Below are 19,930 nucleotides of genomic sequence, written 5' to 3' on the forward strand. Positions count from 1 at the left end.
AAGGCCTTGAGTAGGGCCAGATTCACTAGCATGATAAAGAGGAGCTATTTTTGTATGCGAATTTAAATGAACAAATGTAATTTCTAACCATTAACCTCCTGAAGTAGATAACAAGTGCGTTTAGGGATAATTAATGATTTTCACAGTTTCTAGGAAAGCTTTATCAGGACTCATATATTTCTAAAATTCTGGCACATTGCCTGACTCAGGACCTCGGTGTCTAAAAGGGCAACTAGTGCATTACAACAGCCCCCACCTCCCAGAGCCAGCACCCAGCCTTTCTGTGGAGGAGGTGATGAGAAGCCTATGGAGCCAATTCCCAAGTCCTTTCCTTGACAGATCCACACTTGCTCTTATATAGGCAACCGTGTTTCAGTAGAGCTGAGTACTTTGGGTGCATTGCTCACTTTGAAGGTTCAGAGATTAATTCCAGCAAGAACTGCAGTTCACAAGGTTCACTGGGAAAACTCACTCCTCACCTCTTCTCCAGAGGTACATGAAATCTAGACTGAGGAAGGAGATCTGGAGAGGCAGGGAAGATGCTCTGCTAAGGATCTGTCCTGCTTCTGACAGCCCAAAAACAAGAGGTACCTGCTACCAGCATGGATATAAGGAGCACTCTCTGCGGAGTGTGCCCATAGAGCACCTGTACGGCTCCACAGACAAAGGATCCACCTCCGCAGCCGTGCCCTGAAGCAACACAGTCCTTGGTGCCAATTCAACTGCCACCACCTTGCTAGATAAACCAGGAATTAAACCCACCATTTCCAGAAGTTACAAACTGAGCTGCAAAAGCCACAGCTCTGTAACAGTGGGTCACAACTCCTGTCTTGGTCAGCACACCACTCCTTGGTAACCTTGCCTACTACCAGCAATTCCTATCTCTTTCAGTCTGCTGCACGTGACAGTGAGATTTGCTTCTCCTCTGTTATGGATCTGGACACGCTAACTTGATATAAGTACATACGGTTTTATTAAAATGTGCACTCTGCACTACTGAGACAGCATTTTCAGAGCAACAGAACAATAGCTTTTTCTAAACTACCAAGCTATTGCAAGATATGCTGTAGAGAGATGGGAGCAGGCACCAACCTAGAGAAGATTGCATTGAATATGAAAGATGAGAAAGCTCGCTTGCAGGGAACCCGGGTTTTGTTCTCTGTGGGAGGAATATGAACTTTTGCATTCAAGCCAAATTTAATGATGCATTCCAGTGATCTGCCTTTTTTTTTTTTTTAAAAAAAAAAAAAACACATTTCCTCCCTTCCCGAATACATATGTTTTCCCCTTCTATTACAGGTATTTCTGCGGCATCCACTACCAACAGGTTGAAGATGAAAGTGTTACCAAGTTATCATTGATGAAAAGTCAAAATCTTGAATGTTTGGTAACAGCCAAATGCTAGTTTAATTAACTTCAACATACTCAATTTTGACAGACCTTTTCAAACATAATCACAGAATCGCTAAGGTTGGAAGGAACCTCTGGAGATCATCTAGTCCAACCCTTTGCTCAAAGCAGGGCCCACTAGATGAAGTTGCTTAGGACACCATCCAGTCAGATCGCAAAACATCTTTCCTGAACACGTGCACTACAGTCCTTTAAGAAGTTATTTAAAACCAAATTTTGCAACTTCATTTCAAAGAATGTGAAGAAGTCTCTTGATAATTTTGTAACATAACACATTTTCCCACATCCAGAATGGGAAATAAGAAAAACCCGTTTCCTACAATGACTGCATTTTTAATACTGTTAAATTTTTCAATTTCATTTTCCAATCAAAATTTTAGAAGTTCAATATATAAATTCCCATCTGGATCTAGTGTGAGCATCTTAAAGAAAATCAGCATCTATCAGGCACTAACAACAGCTCAATACAACACTTACCACTGTGTATTTCCTCTCTTCAACTCTTTTCTAGACCACATAAGGAGTTTTGTAAACTCTGTGGACACTTCCTTTCCTACTTAGACTCCAGCGTAAGGACACCTTCATTCGATGAAGCAGGACACATCACAACCTCTGGTATATTCACACAGCCCATCCAGTTCTGTTTCTGTCTGGTATTGACATGTTTCTGCATGGTATTGACATGTTTCATAATAATAAAAACTCCAGCAAAGTTCACAGCCCTGACTCCTCACAAACACAAACTGACAGCTATTTGGTGCTTCCAAAACACGAGCAAACAACAGCTCTGATGTATAAATATGCAGTGACAGCACTTGATTCCAATACATTTACCAGTTTACATTTAGAGAGCACTGCAATAGATGAGAATGTACTTTAAAAAAAAAAAAAAACAAAACAAACCACAATTCCTAAAACAACATGGTTTGATCTTCTAAAAGGTCATCATAAGAGAATCTCTATTTTCTAGAAGAGTTCTCTTTTGACCCTCTGATACTGAGTCCAGCAGGTGTAAGTTAACACCTGATAAATTAAATTGCTTTCTCATTTACTCTGAAATAGAAAAACGTTCATTTTTCTGCATATTTCTCATTAAATTTTGCATCTGAAGAGATCAAGGAACTTGATCAGGTAATTCAGATCATTTGGTCAGGAACTTCCATTATTTCATGCAGTACAGAAGCTACAATATAATTGCAACTGACAAAGCACTTACTTGCACATATACAGACAGATCTATGTCAATGAGTTACTACTTTACACAGAAAAACATACGGCTTAGTCATAACTAAGCAGTTAAAAAAAACCACTTGCAATCATTTGGTGGTTGTTCTGTGGATAATGGAAAAGAGTTTAGGGGGCTTAAGTACAGACATCAGGGAAAAAGGAATTGCATCATTAAAAAACACCAGCCTAGTTAATTGCTGGTAATGGCTACGAATAATGACAGTAGAGAGTACTGAATGACATAGGTGAGAGGATAGTCTCTAAGTCGTAATTGCTTAAAATGAGCGGTACAGTCAATCTGAACTTATTTGGGACAGCCTGTACTGCCCCTTCCAGGGCACCATAAACATTTGGCTAAAGCTGTCAGTGAGAATCTTCCATGCGTTCTGCATCCTACAAATGGCGGCAGAAGGGCAGTGGGAGGAAGGGGAGAACAGGTTTAAGACATTGCTCTCCTTTCTTCAACCATGCCAGTTCAGCCCAGGAGCATTCTGTACACACACATGCACACAAACATGGGTGTGCCTGGTGCTCTACAGCCTAATTATTGATTTTTCAGGAAGACATTAATGACGTAAATAGCATCTAAAAAGGGGAAATGCTCCTTTGGCAGACTGATTCATCTTCCGCTACAGCCACTTTAAGTGTCCTGTAAGTCACTCCACAGCTGAAACTATCTATGCCTGGAAGTCAACAGGAACAAGTTATGGCCGATGCATAGCAGAATGAATGAGTGCTAAGTCACCAGGAAAGGGACCACCGAATAAATATATTTGGGTTTCATCTACCTTATGTTAGCCTGTTTTGAAGAATGTTTATCCTGACACATTCACTTTGTCTGTACTTGTCACATATAATTCCCAGTTGCTCCCATTCTGGGATTATTTTCTTTGCTGAGGTCCTCAAGACACCATTCAGTTTGATCTCTATACTTTCAAACACTCATCATCCAAATATACAAAATTATGACCTACTTGGGCCACCCTTATTTTAAAGGGCAAGTGAGTGTATCAGGAATAACACTTAATGTAGGCTGGAAGCATTTATTTTTAATGCAATATGGGAAGAAGATCCCTGTCTGCATTATGCCACAAAAGAGCAAGTCAAGGGAAGCAAACAATGAACAAAACACATACATCCCTCTGTCTCAAAGCAGCAGACTAAAAAACAGCTCCTATTCCTAACACCCTGACTTCAAGGCTCTTACTCAGAGCTGTGAGCCTTAGAACAACAAACAAGGGTCAGAATAGAACCATGCCGATAATGGGGTCCTTTCCCCTTCTCAATATCCTCTTCTCATGTACACAGCCCCACTCCACTGAGTACAGCCTGGTTATTTTCACTACAAGCTCCATTACATCCCTTAAATGAGAAGAACAACCCACTCCTTCATAGCTATGCTTGTGTGAACCAATATTACAAGACCCTCAAACCATCGGTCCCTCAGGCTGACTGTAGGGGGGGAAAAAATGTCAGAAAATACCAAGACTGAATCTAGCTTCTCTGGGTCAGAGGCAGCTGGCCACCAGATGTAAAACCTTGAGAGCTCCAGTGGACTCAAATCTTCCTGCCACCATGGATTTCCAGAGCTCTTTTGGAATATATTCCTAAGGGAACACAGACACTTACCAGCACAGAACAGCTGCACCACTTAGAAAATTTACCCCTCCATTTCATGCTGGTTATACTTTCCTAGGACACGCATTGGCTGTACGCACTCTTGTAAGCCACTAAACTCCCTAAAAGCAGTGGATCAGAATTGTGTAGAAAACAGTACCACATCAGTTTGTCTCTGCTGATCAGCACAAGAGAAGGGCAGGGTACGGAGAAGTTGCCAACTTTCATAAAATTACGCCCACAAAAGGAGGGCTAAGTACTGCTCTACTAACAGTAGGAGGCCTTAGCCACACCATTCTTTTCAGAGAAACTGAACAGACATTCAACCACAACAAACTCATTACAATTGGTGGAACCATCTTAATCCCATCCGTCCCTCCAGGACGTTCTCCTTGCTGCTCTAAAACAGGCAGAAGGAATTTTTTTTTTTTTTTTTAGAAAGCTCTAACTGCTACCCGAGGAATGACAGCAAGGCAATTCTGCCCCAGGGAGAGCCAGGTGCTTTGCTTTGCTGCTTGTCTCACAAAAGTTGTACCCTGCAATAGAGCACATTTGTATTGGATTAATGTAATCAAAGGCACCCTGCTGTCTGGTCACTGACCTATCTGTAAACAACAGATGACATGATGCCATGAGCTTCTGTTATATGTAATTACCTATTGAGATGTGACCATTGTAAAAGAAACAAAACCATATACTTCACCTGCTGCTGTTAGTCCATTTTCCAGAGAGGAACAAAGCCTATAAGCGCCTCAGCTTTGAGCGCCATTTTCTTCTCTGCATCTCCCTTCACTGCTCCTCATATCTCCTCCAAATAAGTTTGTGTGCGCTCCCTTACACCTGGAACAATCTTCCCAGCTGCACTGGCATGGTCCAACCCTTCTCTGATCTTCCTTTAGATCCCTCTTATATCCTTCTGCTTTCATTCAACCTTCATTCAACCTTTTTATGTCACAGCTTCCTCTCCTCTGCCTGCACCAAGGTGAAAGATGTCTGTTACCTGAATGTATCTTATCTGTCCTGGATTGCACTCGCTGCAATAGAGACCATAGGGACAGATTCCCACCTGATATAAATCAGTGCAGGTCTGCTGGGGTGATACACAATCATGAATCACAGAGAAGATGGTGAATAAGGAACACTGTTCTCTGATTTCCAAGACAAGAGTAAGATCAGACAGAACCTGCTACCTGCTAGCTCAAAAACAACAGGAAGCGGCTTTCACACCCTGCGTGGTCCAACTGTGGAGCTCCTTGCCACAGGACACTGCAAATGAAGCAACTGGACACCTTCCTGAAAGAACAACAAAACCCACTGGGAGTCATGAAATACAAAGAACTCTCCTCAGGTTCAGACACTCCCCAAGCATTAAATCGCTGGAAACTAGGAAAGTATTCTGGGAATAGCACTGCATACCCATTGCTTTCTTGTACTCTTCCCTGAGCACTCCCTGCAAGCTGCTTTAGGGGACAGCACACCAGGGTAGATGGAGCTGTCATTTGACCCAGTGAAGGAGTTCTTTATTGACACTAGTTCAGACCAGCTGAAGACACAGCATCGTGTCTCATGTGCGTGTCTGTATACGCACATGGGAAGAGTCCACGTTTGCAAAACTATAGGTGTAACAGGAGAAGAAATAACTTCTACAGAGTATTTGGTGCTCACTAGCAATCAGCTTTTATAGTCTAGTGAACTACAACTGTGGCTGCTGCTACAAGTCAATAGCTGATACGCATTTATCTCTATTGTTCATCAGTAACTCAGAAGCTACTAGGACATGATATTCATGCAGATGTTAAAAAAAAGGTTTTCATTACAGTATCTGGCAATGAAACAGAAGCCAACCGACACTGCCAATAACAAGCTGCTTATTTGTCTTGGCTTTGTTTCGATTATCAAACTGAAAGTCTATATTGCCAAAATAGACAAAAACTGCTTTCCCTTTTTCTTCTAATTTTTGTCAGAAGTCTGACGCAAGTCCCCTACAGAAGAAGTATGACCAAGTTATATTAGCATCACTCTTTCTGCTTTATTTACAAATGCTCTCATGACTACCTACATACACCAAGACTGAAATATACACAGGTTAAGTTAAACGTAACCTGAGTTATTGCTTTGTGTCTGAACAGCTTAGATTGTATAATACTGCAGCGGCAAACTCTTGTATTAATCATTGAAGAACAGCTCACATACAAATAAAAATATTTGATGTCATCATCTGGCTCTTGATATAAACACAACCAGGCAACAGAAGCTTACAATGAACCGGTTTTTGCTAGATGGAGTTCAGTGTTTACATAAGGAATCTTCTCTTAGATAGCATTTTTTTTCTTTACTTCCAAAGAGTTCCTTGCTTTGGAAACATTTTAGACAACGTGGACAAAAGCTTATTGTCCAAGATATTATATAGGAAATAGTATTAAAGAAAAAAGCCAACATTTCAGAATATGTGATTGTAGACTCTACTTTGAAAAGTCCTCATGAAGAACAGTTGGTTATTGGAAATATTTTAAAAGTAATTTAATCACAGATTGCCAAGACTGTTTCCACTCCTCATCTTGTCTGAATCGACCAAGCCCCAGTTCTTCCAAGACCACCCAATACCAGCAGATATTTGGTCCCATACACCACATGTGAGTGACTGTTTGTTTTAGACGTCTTCTCTGGTTGTCCCTTAGGAGTCACTAGGAACAAGCAATGAATTGAGATGATAGTAAAATGATGCATTTAGCTACCTGAATTCTTTTGTGAATGAACTGGGGTCTGATCAATTCCTACTTACCTCAGCACACTTCTGGTTTCAGAATTGACTTTGGGGGTTTCATCACTGCCTAGCAGCAGATTTACTAATGCTTTACAGATTTCTTAATGCTGCATGTAAAGACTTGGAAGAAATATTTGAAGAGATGCAAACAAGAAGGAACAGATTGTTATCAAGTGCTGCTGACAGGAAGCCATTGGTACTGGAGATGGTGAGGCTGAATTGATCAGACAGCTAGTATTTGAGAGAGAACATTTCATTAAACAGTGAAAATAAACAGGACCCAGCAGCTGTGGATCAGCAGCACTGGGTGACTCAGGCTATCGAACAATCCTGACTTGAACCTGTTGAGGATCTTGGCCCAGCATTTCCTTTTGAGTATTAATCCGAGTTAGAAACGTGTCAACAATCCTCTCCACTGCTGCCTGGCAGCTGGATAAACAGCAGTGAGAGCCCCATCCAAGTGCTCACAGGTTAATAGCAGTACCAGATAGATTAGCCTTTGATGCTGCTTGCCACAGACTCCGGCTGGCTGAATTACACATGCCAAGCCCCACGCCCTGGAAATCCTTCCTCAGAGCCTGCAACTGCACGGATGCCATCCACAAGGGCTACGGCAGCTTCAGACATTTTATTCCCGTTTCCATCCCGTCACCCACCCCGCACATCCCACAGACACGAAAGCGACGCCGGATCGCAAAAGTTAATCCCCCCCGGCTGCGGAAGCAACGGGGCAACACCCAGCGATTTCCCCGAACTCTGCAGAGCAACTCTCCTGCCCCCACGGCGGCTGCGAACTTTCCGCGCGCGTTTCTTTGCAGGGCAGCCCGCAGCGCAGCCGGGCGTGGGACAGGGGCGGGGGCCGGGCGCCCCCGGCTGCGCGGGGCTGCGGGGCCGGGCCGGGCGCCGCTCCGCCGGCAGGGCTGCCCGGGTACTCACATGGCGTGCAGCCGAGCGGGTGCCGAGCGGGTGCCGAGCGGCTCAGGGTCTGCTGCCTCGCTCTCCAGCAAAGATGGCTTTCCGGCTCTGCTCCTGCTGCAAGCAGTCCCCGCTACTGTAGGCACTGTTGCTGAGATAGGAGGGGTCGGCACCGGCTACTGAGCATGCCTGTGCCTCACATCACAGAGTAGGAAGTAGAGGCAAGGCATAGAGGTGCCCCCTCCTCACCCTCACGCCAGACAGGAGAAAGTCCTGGAGCGACTACCGCAAACGGAGCCTCTCGCTGCCGCCCGCATCCCGCCGCCTCCCCGCGCGGAGCGGGAAATGTCTCGCTGGGGTGTGGTCACCAGAGCTGGGCTCATTCCAGCCAGGAGGCCTGGGGGTTATTTAGATGAAAACCTTTGTGTTTTTCTGTAACCACCTTCTTTGTTCCCTGCCTCTCTAGAAAGAAAAAAGGAGAGGGGAAAAAAGAAAAAAGCAAATCGCGGGAGGTATTGCAGTTCAATCTGTGCTGACATGGGTGAGTACTTGCAAATGAAAAAAAGCAAGTTGTCAGGATTGCAATTCCTGCCCATAACATAGAGCAAAACCAGAGGCAGATAAGGTACTAGATCAACCATTGCTTCTTAAATGATTGTGTCTCTCGGATGAAATACAACCGTTGCCAAGTCTCTATGCTCCTGGCTTTGACTGTTTGCAGCCTTCACCTCACACTCAACCTAGGTCCAGGCATCCCATCTCCCCCTTGAATCCCCTTCATTAACATTAGCACTTCTCTTGCACCCCCCCCCACCCCTCTACAGAACAAAACTTCTTCTGAAGCAGAACATGCTCCTTTGCCTCCTTAAGCCAAGGCCATCACATACTCTAACAGAGACCAAGGAAGAAGAAAGTCTACTCAGTCAGTTTTTCAAGAAGTGGGAACTTAACATGCTGTCCCCAATGATACCTTGTTCTGTTCTATTTGTAAAAGGATTCTCCACCAGTCATTGCCTTCGCTAACTTTCCATCAATTTCAGTGACAGCTAACACAAGCCTTTAAAACCAGGTATCTACCCAAGTAAGGCAAGGGCTTACCCAGAACATAGAGGAGCTTTTGTAAGCATCTAGAGCTCAGATCTTGGGGTGCCTGTTGGGGATAAGTAACATCGGTGTCATCAGATAAAATCTGTGTTTTCTGCATGTGGAAGCCAAAGAAAAGATGAGTTGTTCCTCAAAGCAAGAGGCAAAGGTACAGGTACTAGGGGTGAGCAATGCATCAGTCCCAATTTCTAAACTTGATATCAACCAGTTGGAATATTTTCATGGAGAAAGAAAGTAACCAGGGAATGTGACAACACCTGCAGCAGTGGTACACAGCCCAGACATAAGGACACACAGTTACTGCCTAAATTCAGGCTCAGATGCTATCACAGCCTGATTCAGATGCAAGCCCCCGGCTATCAGCTCTGAAGGGGAATCAGCCCCTTGGGAACGGTGGAACCCCTCAGAGCGACTCAGTCACAGGAACCTCTCTTTCTTCTCCCTCCAGTGCCTGAGAACTTGTTCACTGCGTTAAAGACTCATCATACCTACTGCCACTGGAGAGTGATTCTGTCTCTTCTACTGAAGCTAATAATTTGCACGAATAAATATCACTTAGGGCAGCACTTCGAGCCTTAGTTTTCTATATTTGACCACATCACTAAGGGCTTGCTCACATACTGCACTCGTAACAGCCTAGCCCTAGGAAACTTTTCCTGATGGAAGTAAAGAACACTTCAAACTGGATTTTCTCTACGAAAAGCTGGAGTTTCAACCAACTGACATGCCCTGATGACAATCAGAAGATTCCTGACTAGCTTTAAGCTTTATCCATCCACAGACCACTTAGCTCAGCACTTGTCATCTGGAATTCCTCCATAACTCTTTCCTCCCGAGGACAGTTTACTTTTCAGATATCCTAGACAAAGATATGTTTATATGATACCCCTATAGCATACAGCCACACCAACACCCACACATAGACTTAAGCCCAATATTGGGACCACCTGCTACCAGTTATGTTATCTTCTTAGTCCTCAAACCTGAAACACATTTAAAAACTGAGGAAGTGAAAAGTCACACATGGCTAGTGTGGCCCAGAGCTCCTGGGACTGAAGGACCCCCTATCTAGACCTTCCTGCCCTTTCTGTGGTATCACTTCATGTGCCTACTATATGGAGGGTGGAACCAGTAACTATTGATGCTAGACCAAAAACTCAAAAAAATCCTGGAAAACCCCAAACCCAACATGAAACTGTTTTAACGTACAAACTATCCAGAGCACATGATACAGTGTTTATGCTGACTTCATGCCAGCTTTATCCTGATCGATGGAGAACAGAAAATACCCACATAAGCATAAAGGTAAAATGGCAGACAGACATTGCCTGCTTTAGCAGAAGTGTGCCGGTACAGGGATAATGCTTCAAACATTGTGAACATAGTGCAGAATGAGCTTAAGCCAGATCGGTGCACCACATCACATGGCCACAGCTTTCTTTGATCCGATACAGGAGAGCTCTCAAAACCAAATTAAATAACATCATTGGACTACGTCCTTACTTGCTAAAGAAGAATTTCCTACCGGCTAATGAAGGCATCACCATTCCAGTCCAAGAAGGCTCATGATCCTGAAGAAAATCCACACCTAAGGTGGAGGACGTTTTCCTTTAACCCTACAGTCCCTCGACATTGCAGCTTGCCACATTAAAAGGCTACCAAAGCCTTTGGTGTAAGAAGAGATGCAGAGACACCCTGTGGTGGCAAAAATAATATGATCAGAATTAGTTCAAACAGCTTAAATTTTATTTAAGACACGGAACTGGATCAGAAAAGCTGCATCCTGGGGACACAGAGAAATCTTTCCCAAGTTGCTAGTCATGTCATTTCCTCTCTCCAGACCTCCCTTCTTGTCTGGCATCTTTTGCCCTATGTGTTTGCATGACAGTCCCTGCTGCAAAGATTTTACCTCTTGTTCTGTTCGGTTCTTTTACCCCAGGGGATATCAGCTGGGCCAGGGCTGCTGCGTGCTGCTGCAACTGGAGGGATGGCTGTGGAAATGCTCCGTTTCTGGAAAATAGTTTCCTGCATCTTTAGCCTGCCAGACCTGGGTAGGGAAAACTATCAGTCTCGTTTGTAAGTTCTTGGGTTTTGTTTTTCACCCCATCCATAATTCATACTTTGTCCTAAAATCATATTTATAAATATGAAGGCAGTTACAGAGGCACCAATACACTGCTCAGGTAGTCCAGGAATGAAAGCAGTCAACAGCAAGCAAATCAGTGCAAATTGGTTTTGACATCTGAAGTCTTGCAGGTACTAGACCTTGCTTATAATTAACTAGAGACAACCTACGGATACAACACCGACGTTTCTGAAAATGCTGTCCACTGCTGTTAAGTGATCTTCATCTGAAGGAAACATATTTTCTGCCAGATCTACAAGTAGGATTCCCATTTTTAAGAGTCATTATGTAATCTATAGGTTTATGGACTGACCACATAATAAAGTAAATCTCAGGGCTAGCCACAGTAACACTATTATTGGTTACTTTGGCTCACAAAACAAAAAACCACTATTGCTGTTGCTAAGTAAGAAAGGTGAGGGCAATTAATGGGTATATTGAAAGCAATGGTAGTCAAGTTTCACAAGATTTAAGCAGAGAAGAAAAGCAAGGCAAAGAAATCAATTATTCAGATACTGGGTATTCAAGTCTTCTGATCTGGCAACACATTTAAACATATAGTTAAAGTATAGGAGGAATTCCCCCTACACCATTAGAATTAATTACACTGGAAACTCAACATAGCCAGATAATTTCGTCTTTAAAAGAAGAGAAATTAAATACTACACAATATATGTCCAAAGTACAATTTTTTAAAAATTATAGACTAAAAGGCTTTAGAAAAGACCCTTTCTGTGTATCTTCGATTCTTCATCACCAATTTCCACATACTTACATCTGTACTTCCAACATTACATTTTCCTCTCTTGATCTTTTAGACAAGTGGAATTAGTACTGAAAGATCCTGCAGTGAAAAGCCTTTGAAGCTCACTTCTCAGAGGGAAGGTAGATTCCTGCCTCCCCGGTTATGATTTTATTAGCCACAGATTGGTCTGTTCTGCAAAGCTTCACCTCAGCACCACTGTATGCCAAAAATGGGTCTTGAACTTGCAAATTATTTTGTCACAAATTAAAAACTGAAGGGAAGTCTATAATTGTGAGGTGTATAATTTTCTTTCATTCGTAACTTTTGTTCATTCCTTAATAGCATAGTAATTCTTTAGTGACACTTTCCTTTTACAGGTCAATGAACTGTTTGTAATTTCTTTCATAAATAGTCTTTTCTGCCACTTCTGTGAGAGAAACAGGTCCAACTTACCTAGGTTCTGCTAAAAAGCTGGGTGTCTCATTACCAAGCATGAGTAGCAAGGTGTGTCACTATTCGTTCCTTCAAGGTATTTATAGTTTCTTGTTAATGTGGGTCAACATATAATTTTGGTAAATAATTATAACATAATAAAAAACTGTTTCAGGGTGTGATCCTGCAAAGCATTTGCACAGTGACTCCCTACTGCCTGTGTATATGCTAATGTAAGAACTGGTAAAGGAGAACTGTCCTTAAAAGGCTGGTTGGGGGAAGAGAGGAGCAGTAAAATCAGAAAAGTGCATAGTTCAAAATGGTTGTCAATTTTGTTTTTAAGCCTACAAACTTTGTGTGGCTTGTTTTAGATGATTTGTGGAAAATATTTTGAACAGATAGGAACAGACAAGTGCTTCCAATCACTAGGACAGGGTGAATGCGATGCTCCAAGTCAAGCAACCAAAACTTAATACAATTACTAAGTATCAAATGTAGAGCAGAGAGGCTAATTCAATCAGAGAGGCCAAAGGGATAATTCTTGGAGACAAAGCAATGCAACGCGGAAATGCAGACTAATCAACTGCTTTATCAAAAGAAAAAGGAAACAATTTCCATGCCTTAACTAAAATCCCCAGTTGGTTCTTCATCTTTTCAGGGTTCTGGTTTTTGCTTTGCAGTGTTTGTTCCATCTCACATTTGTTTTACTGCTTCTGTTCTCTGCACAGAACTGTTTCATTGGCTCCTGGTTCTTCGCTTTTATCAAACGAGCCGCCTCCTCTCTTGGTTTTCAGCAACTAGCCTAATCATGAAAGAGAGCACGTAGAGGGAAATATTTATTATATTTAATGTCCAAGCCTACTTTCCATAATTACGTGGAATAGGGGTTGAGTAAGAATATCGAGAGTTGCCTTGTGTCTGCTGGATTTTTCAAAGCAGGTATTTGCTCCATCTGATGGAAAGCGGCTGCTCACTGATCGCGACTAAACCTTCTGCATAACCAGGACGCTTAAGGTTTGTAGAGTAACAGATCCAGACTTCACCAGGTGCCACGCAATAAGAGAGAGACTTTTGAAAAGCTACTCAGACTTCTGCTTTCATCTAAGCAGGTGCTGTTGTTATGACAGATAAAACGAGCTGGCACAAAGGAAAGAAGGAACTCACAGAAGAAAGCATAGGAGATGGGAAGCATAGCCGAAAAAAGCGAGAGCGACTATTTAAGAAGAGATTTTCTGGATTGAGCCTCTTCTCTGGGTCTCCTAAGAATAAACTGTAAGTACATCCAAGATTAGATTTTGTATACATTTTCAACCAAGAAATTTTGTAAGTATTTCCAGAGCACCTTTCAAAGAGCCACAGACACCTTTGTTACCTCTGCTGTATTCACTGTTTCACAAACAAGGAAACAGTTACTGGCTAATTAAACAACTTGACCTAAAAACTAGCAAGTCATAGCAGAAGTAGGTATGAAATTTACACCTTGTGTGTCTGCACGTTTATCTTATAACCATTTCCCTATGCTTCCTCCCACCCAGCAAGAGAGATTTAGAGGGGCAGCATCTCTATTCCTCCACATACACACCAGTGCTGCCAGTTGTGACAACCCAGGACACTGTTTCTAGGAATAACATTGCTGCAGTTTTTGTTGCACCAATATCCCGAGCTCCAGGGTGTAACAGACAGTGGCAACGTATGGCCAGCAGCCAAAATCACTGTTCAACCAAGTCAGTGCTACTAAGTTTCTTGAATCGGAGCATAATTATTGCTTATGTTCCTATAATAGTGCGTTTATGCTTACTACTTTTCAGATACAAGAAAAAGAAGGAAAAAAAAAAAGAAAAAATACAAGAAACGCAAAACTATTCCTTTTTTAATCAAACTAAGCAAAGAGGCAAAAATGAGTTTGAGCTTACTGCTTTGTGCATGTATTAGCTTTGAGTTATCGTCATCATTCTTACGGGATTTGAAATTCTCTTCTTGGGTCTTTGTACTTAATATTATTCTTCCTTAACATGAGGTAAACTTAGTGTATGCGTCATGCTAAGATCAGGAGTAGTTTCCAAAAGTGTCTTTTCTCATCCATTACAAGAGCTGTTTTCTATACAGATCTCCTAAAAAGAGTCTGTCTTTGATAATTATCATGAAATTACCGTCTTAGCAGGAAGTGCATGCAAGCCTCAGCAATTACTCAGCTAACTACATTAAGCTTGATAGCCACAGCTGCTGGTTACAGGCTCGACATAAGATTTAAATACACTAGCCAGAAATGATCCTGAGAGCCAGATTCTTCTGTCAGACTGATCCAATTGCATAACAAATACCAAGGGCTTTGCTTTGGGATTTATCTTGCTGCACTGCTGAGGAACTGGACTGGAAACATAGTCAAACATCCAAGAGTTAGTGAATTACAGCTGTGAATATTCTCCATTGTCTGTAATTTCACTGAAGCATGCATTCGGGACACAGACAAGAGCAATTGAAGCAGTAAAATCATGCTTTCTGGGCCTTGATCCTTATTTGTAAGTGATGAATACGGATTTTCCCGTTTGATCTAAACAAAACCAAAACAGCAATGCAGCAGCATCCTCCCATGGTACTCTCACATTAATGGAAAGAGAGTCGGTCTTCAGACTTTACTGGATGTATCTCTACAGACACATTGCATGGTAGTGGTTTTTAAAAACATTCAACTCATCAGGGCCTACAGAACTTTCACAGCGGTGTAGCCAAATCAGACCATCTCTACAGTTCAGCACTGATTTGCGAGCTCTTGTAAGGGATTATGTAGGTTAGCATCTTGATTTTGAAGTACTATTTTATATAAAATAGAATGGTACATAATTCAATCAAACAGTGCTTTTCTTTCAGCCCTCCCATCTCTATTCAAGGGTAGTGCAATATAGGGCTTATCTACTAGCCAGCATAATTATTAGTGCATGCAAGTGGGAAAAGAACCTTTATGATAGTATAGGTGAGGTCTATTAGGTCAGACGTCTGCAATTTAGATACACAGAGCTGTATGAAATTTGTCTTCACACAAACACGAGGCTCGTGCCACAATCACCCACAGAAAAGCTGCATATTAAAGAACCGGGTAGAAAGCTCCTATCTAGCTAGTTGACTTAAGATTTTTTTTTTAATGTTTTTGTTTAAATGGTGACAATCCTTTCAATAATTCTATGTTCTAAAACTAATGGCTTGTCACTGCCATCACAGCACCAGAGCCAAACTCTCCTTTTTCTGTCCATTCCTGTTTTCTGCAGGTGACCACATATTGCACCTGCTCCTAGTCACAGGTACAGCCTCAGGAAGGGTTCATAAATCACACACTAACTGCTTCTGCTGATCTCATTCATCTAGGAAATGTATAGGTTAAACTTGTCACTTTTCTTTCTGACTGTTCTAGCCCTCAGGGAAGAATTCAGCTCTTTGAAGACAAGAGGAGATGTTTACACAGGAAAGGTTCCAAAAAGCTGAAGCCAGCGCGGGAGGAAATATGTTCTTTAAGGCAGCCGCACTCTGGGAAAATGTGTCCGAAATGTGAAATCCTCGTCTGCCGAAAATGTGAGACGCTGCATTCAGAAAGCAGCTTCATTGCCCACAGCCTGCTTGATCACTACGACAGAGGAGGAGACGCCAGCTCTAGTACGTTGACTGCAGAAAGTCAAGTACGTAGAGGTGATTAAAGATTTGGTCTGGGTGCCTTGTCAGTACCTGACTGCCTCCAAAATGCTAAAGCTTGGATCCATTCAGGCTGACTGGATCTTCGGTCTGCGCAATCTGTATGCAGCGTCAGCAATTAAACCATACTGTAGTTCATATGTACTATATGTAGCAGATGCACATTCATTAATTTAACTAGCATAAACTCTGCAAACAAAGATTTGTAAGTCGGAGCTAGAAGTTTCTGAGCTGTTAAGAACAGGGAATCGTTTCAGAAACATTTTCAAAGAGTCTTCTTTTTCCTCTTGAGAAAACAAGATTATCCCATTGAGCTGCAAGAGAAAGTGAATATTAAATGCAGAACCACTGTGTGCATTACACTTATTTGTAATGCCTAGGTATGTTTCAGTGTTGTTTGTGGTCTGGAATATTAAACTTTTTATTTATTTTTAAATTAATTAGCATGGCTATGCAATTTGATGGGCGAAGGAGGCTTCTAAAGGCTATCCTGGCCACAAAAATTGCAGATCACATTCAAATTCCCTTCTAGAATTTCTGAACTTTTACAGACTGTGAACTCCTAACTCATGATCCAGCACCTCTCCTTAAAAGGAGCAATAGCAATCGCAACTCACAAAGTATTTAAGCCTTCTTTGGGTTTAAGATCTGTGTGTAGTACAGCTCCAAATAAAACAGTATTCAAAGTTTTAGCATACTAGTGGAACCCACACCTTGAGATGTCTGTCTCCATTCCCTTCACAGTGCATGGAAGAACTGGCCCAGCGACCATCAGGACAGCAGCACAGCGACTAGCCAATACACAATGGTATTTACACTATTTACCTTTATGGAATTCATAAATAAGGTTAAAGGTGGAAGGAGCCTCTGGAGCAGATGACCCCAAGCCTAGCAGCATGCATCTTTTCCTCCCACGGCACCTGGCACCACTCTATGTGCAGGATGAATTCCTTGCTATTTTGTAGGGAATGGGCAAAACAGACTTAATCTCACATAGCCGTTAGTATTAAGGGTTCTTTTATTTAACCAAGCAGACAGAACATGGGCTGGGAAGTTTGGACCTCTGTTTCGTCACTCCTCTTCCTAAGTTCCCAAGCCACTAGTCCACAGGGGAAAGGACTCTCTCTCTGTCCTTCCCGCGCCCCTTTTGGAGCTGTTCCATTTTTGTTCCAGTGAATGTTTGGTAAGGGGACTGGAATCCAGATTTCTTTTTCTGTCCCTAGGGAGTACTTTAACTGAGCTATGTCAACCATTCTTGTGTTGGATGTTTCCCCCCACCCAGAAAACATTTCAACAGGAGGAATTCAGAGCCATGTATACAACATTCCCACACTCCAGCGTATCCTGAGCAATGCTGCTCAGCTCCCTTTCTGATACATCAAATGAACTCTTAATGCTCCTTATGCAAAGGAGGTAAAGAGACAGTATCAGAAACCAGAATGAGCTGCTTTGCCCGTGTTGTACAGGTAGTCAGATCACAAATGCGCATCCAGAGAATGCTCACAGTGCAAAGCCCATTAGGTAAGGTATCTAGGAGAAAACCTTAGGCAGGATTCACAAAGGAATGAACCACTATCAGGTTTCCTCACTTCTGCCCAAACTTTAGTGGTTCTGGGCGCTCCCAGCAAGTGCCCGGACTTCCTGCCCAAACATAGACTTTTAAAGCAAAAATTAGATCTTACAAACATCCTTGCACTACACTGGTTGTAATCCCTCAGAAACCACGTTTCCATGGTGCTCGATTGTCGCTTCTGCTCATTTGCTTCATAAAAGCCAAACAATGCATGGCAAATCAGAATTAACCTTTTACATTTCTCTATGACTGTTATTCTTAAACTGTGATCCTTCACAGGGTTCCCAAGAATGAGTCATGCCATTACTTAAGAAATATATATTCATCCCCATCCCTCTTCATCAAGCGATCCCAGGGGAAACTTTTCCAGATAGTCACCTGAGGAAAAGCAAGGTGACAGACTGAAAGGATGAAGGACTAGCTCATCACAGCAGCATTATTTTAAATCTGACAGTCCAACACAGTAAAACCTGTTAAAACAGGTTACATAGTTGAGCCGGCTTTTAGCCAAGTGTTCTAGAGGTGACACAACAAGTAAAGTTCTATCAGCACCAGACTGGTAGAATTTTCCCTTGTGGTTTGCTAGAGGACAGGCAGTAAGTTCCTCATGTGGGCTGTTAGGTTGGAAACGCATCCAAGTAATAGTAGTATGCAAACCAGCTCATTAAAGAAAAAAAAGCTCTCTCTTCTCACTTCACCAACAGTTAATGCTATCTTGCTACGCTGTTTGTGGAACAGCTAGTAACATGAGCAGGGTAAATAAATTCTCTGAATAAATTCTCTTCTTGATCAGTCACAAAGTCATGCTTGGAAAGAATAACTACAAGATTTTTATTATGCATTGAGGTAGCATGAGCAGCACGGTACTAAAGTTTTCTCAGTAGCATTAGCTGTTAAAATTGCTGCACTTTTCCTGGATTGCCTACTGAAACCTGCTTCAGAGACCTGCTTGGTACTGCGTATTCCTGAGACCACGTTTGTTCCCTCCATCCACTCAGGTTTATATGGAAGAGACTCCAATGTCCCCATGGAAACATTAGAAAATCCAGCTCTGCTGACTCCGCAGCCCCTGAACGAATGGCGGCTGTGCTCCCTAAGTAAGTGACCCGTGTGGGCATGAGGTTACGCACGCTGTTCCCACAGATGATGTCAGAGGACGCTTTCACGTCCACGTCATCTAAACAAATTTGCTAAGGAAAGGCAAAGCTAGTTTTCTGAACTGACATGCTAAAATATGACAGATCAGCAGTTCCTATGTCCATTTAATCACGTGAGATTTTATGATTATGATCTTACTGTGGCTGATTTGCAAAGATATTCCAGTTACAGAAATCATTTGACTACTAACCTTATGCCCAGACTATATCCACCAACAGTCAGCGGCAGACAGATGTGCCTCAAACAAAACAGCTTTGCACTGGAAATAGTGGTCAGAGTGGTATTGTGGTCAGGCAATAAAACCACTACCTTGAGCTTTGTCTGACTTCTATCCCATGAGCCAAGCCAGAATGAGGCACACTTGTCTATAAAAACAACCCCACCGCCATAGGTAAACTGTGACGTCCAACAGCAATGCAGGATTGCCATCTCGTATGGCAGCACCTACTAAAACTTGCTTTCCAACAGGACAGCTCTACTCCCTCATCTCTCGGCAGTATTATGCCCGAGAAGTTATTTTTAAAATTATTTTAAGAAAGCTTGCCAAAAACTGGAATGCATTATGTGAGCACAGGATTTCAGTTTTAGATTTTTAAAGCCAGCTCAGACAAATAATTATATTAATACAATATATTGTGAAAGAATCATAATAGGAATACTGATTACATACTTAAAAGATTTAGGCTTGAAATAATTCCTAAAGCATAAAGCTACGATCATAGCCTGACATATTAAGAGCCTGTACTATTTAATTATCTGATTTCAATAGCTTTAGGAAATTAAAGAGGAATATTGGACTCTATTATATTAAACATGTGAATAGGCTCTGTCAAAGGCATTCGCGAGAACGTGAATGACTTCGCAATCAACACATCACTGTCAATAAAACCGATACAAGCATAAAAGGGAACGGAAGCAACTCCACTGGCGAGGGGCAAATCCATGGGAGCTTTCTCCTTGGAAATCAAATACAGGACAAGCAGGACTGTAAAAGCAGCAGTTGTCACCATTTGTCACAAATCAAATGATACAAGGTAAAGAAAGCAAACCCGTCAAGTAATCATGCAATCAAGAGAAAAACAGAACAAATGCATACAACACACACACTACATATACCCATTTTCCGTTGTTGTTTTTAAAGCAGTCTAGGTATCCTTTCCTCCTGTCAGACACAATGCA

The 19,930-nt window shown here is 42.2% G+C and overlaps 1 protein-coding gene across 1 annotated transcript in view; it reads right to left on the reverse strand.

Annotated features, from left to right (window-relative positions):
- Nucleotides 1-11,068, reverse strand: part of LOC142085626 (vesicle-associated membrane protein 2-like) — a 47,952-nt gene extending 36,884 nt beyond the window's left edge. The window contains exon 1 of the mRNA XM_075157688.1: nucleotides 10,947-11,068. Within this exon, the coding sequence (XP_075013789.1) occupies nucleotides 10,947-11,068 (122 nt within the window). The remainder of the gene's footprint in view (nucleotides 1-10,946) is intronic.
- Between the last annotated feature and the right edge of the window lie 8,862 nt (nucleotides 11,069-19,930).

The sequence above is a fragment of the Calonectris borealis genome, chromosome 9 (genome assembly GCF_964195595.1).
Source record: "Calonectris borealis chromosome 9, bCalBor7.hap1.2, whole genome shotgun sequence".
NCBI lineage: Eukaryota > Metazoa > Chordata > Aves > Procellariiformes > Procellariidae > Calonectris > Calonectris borealis.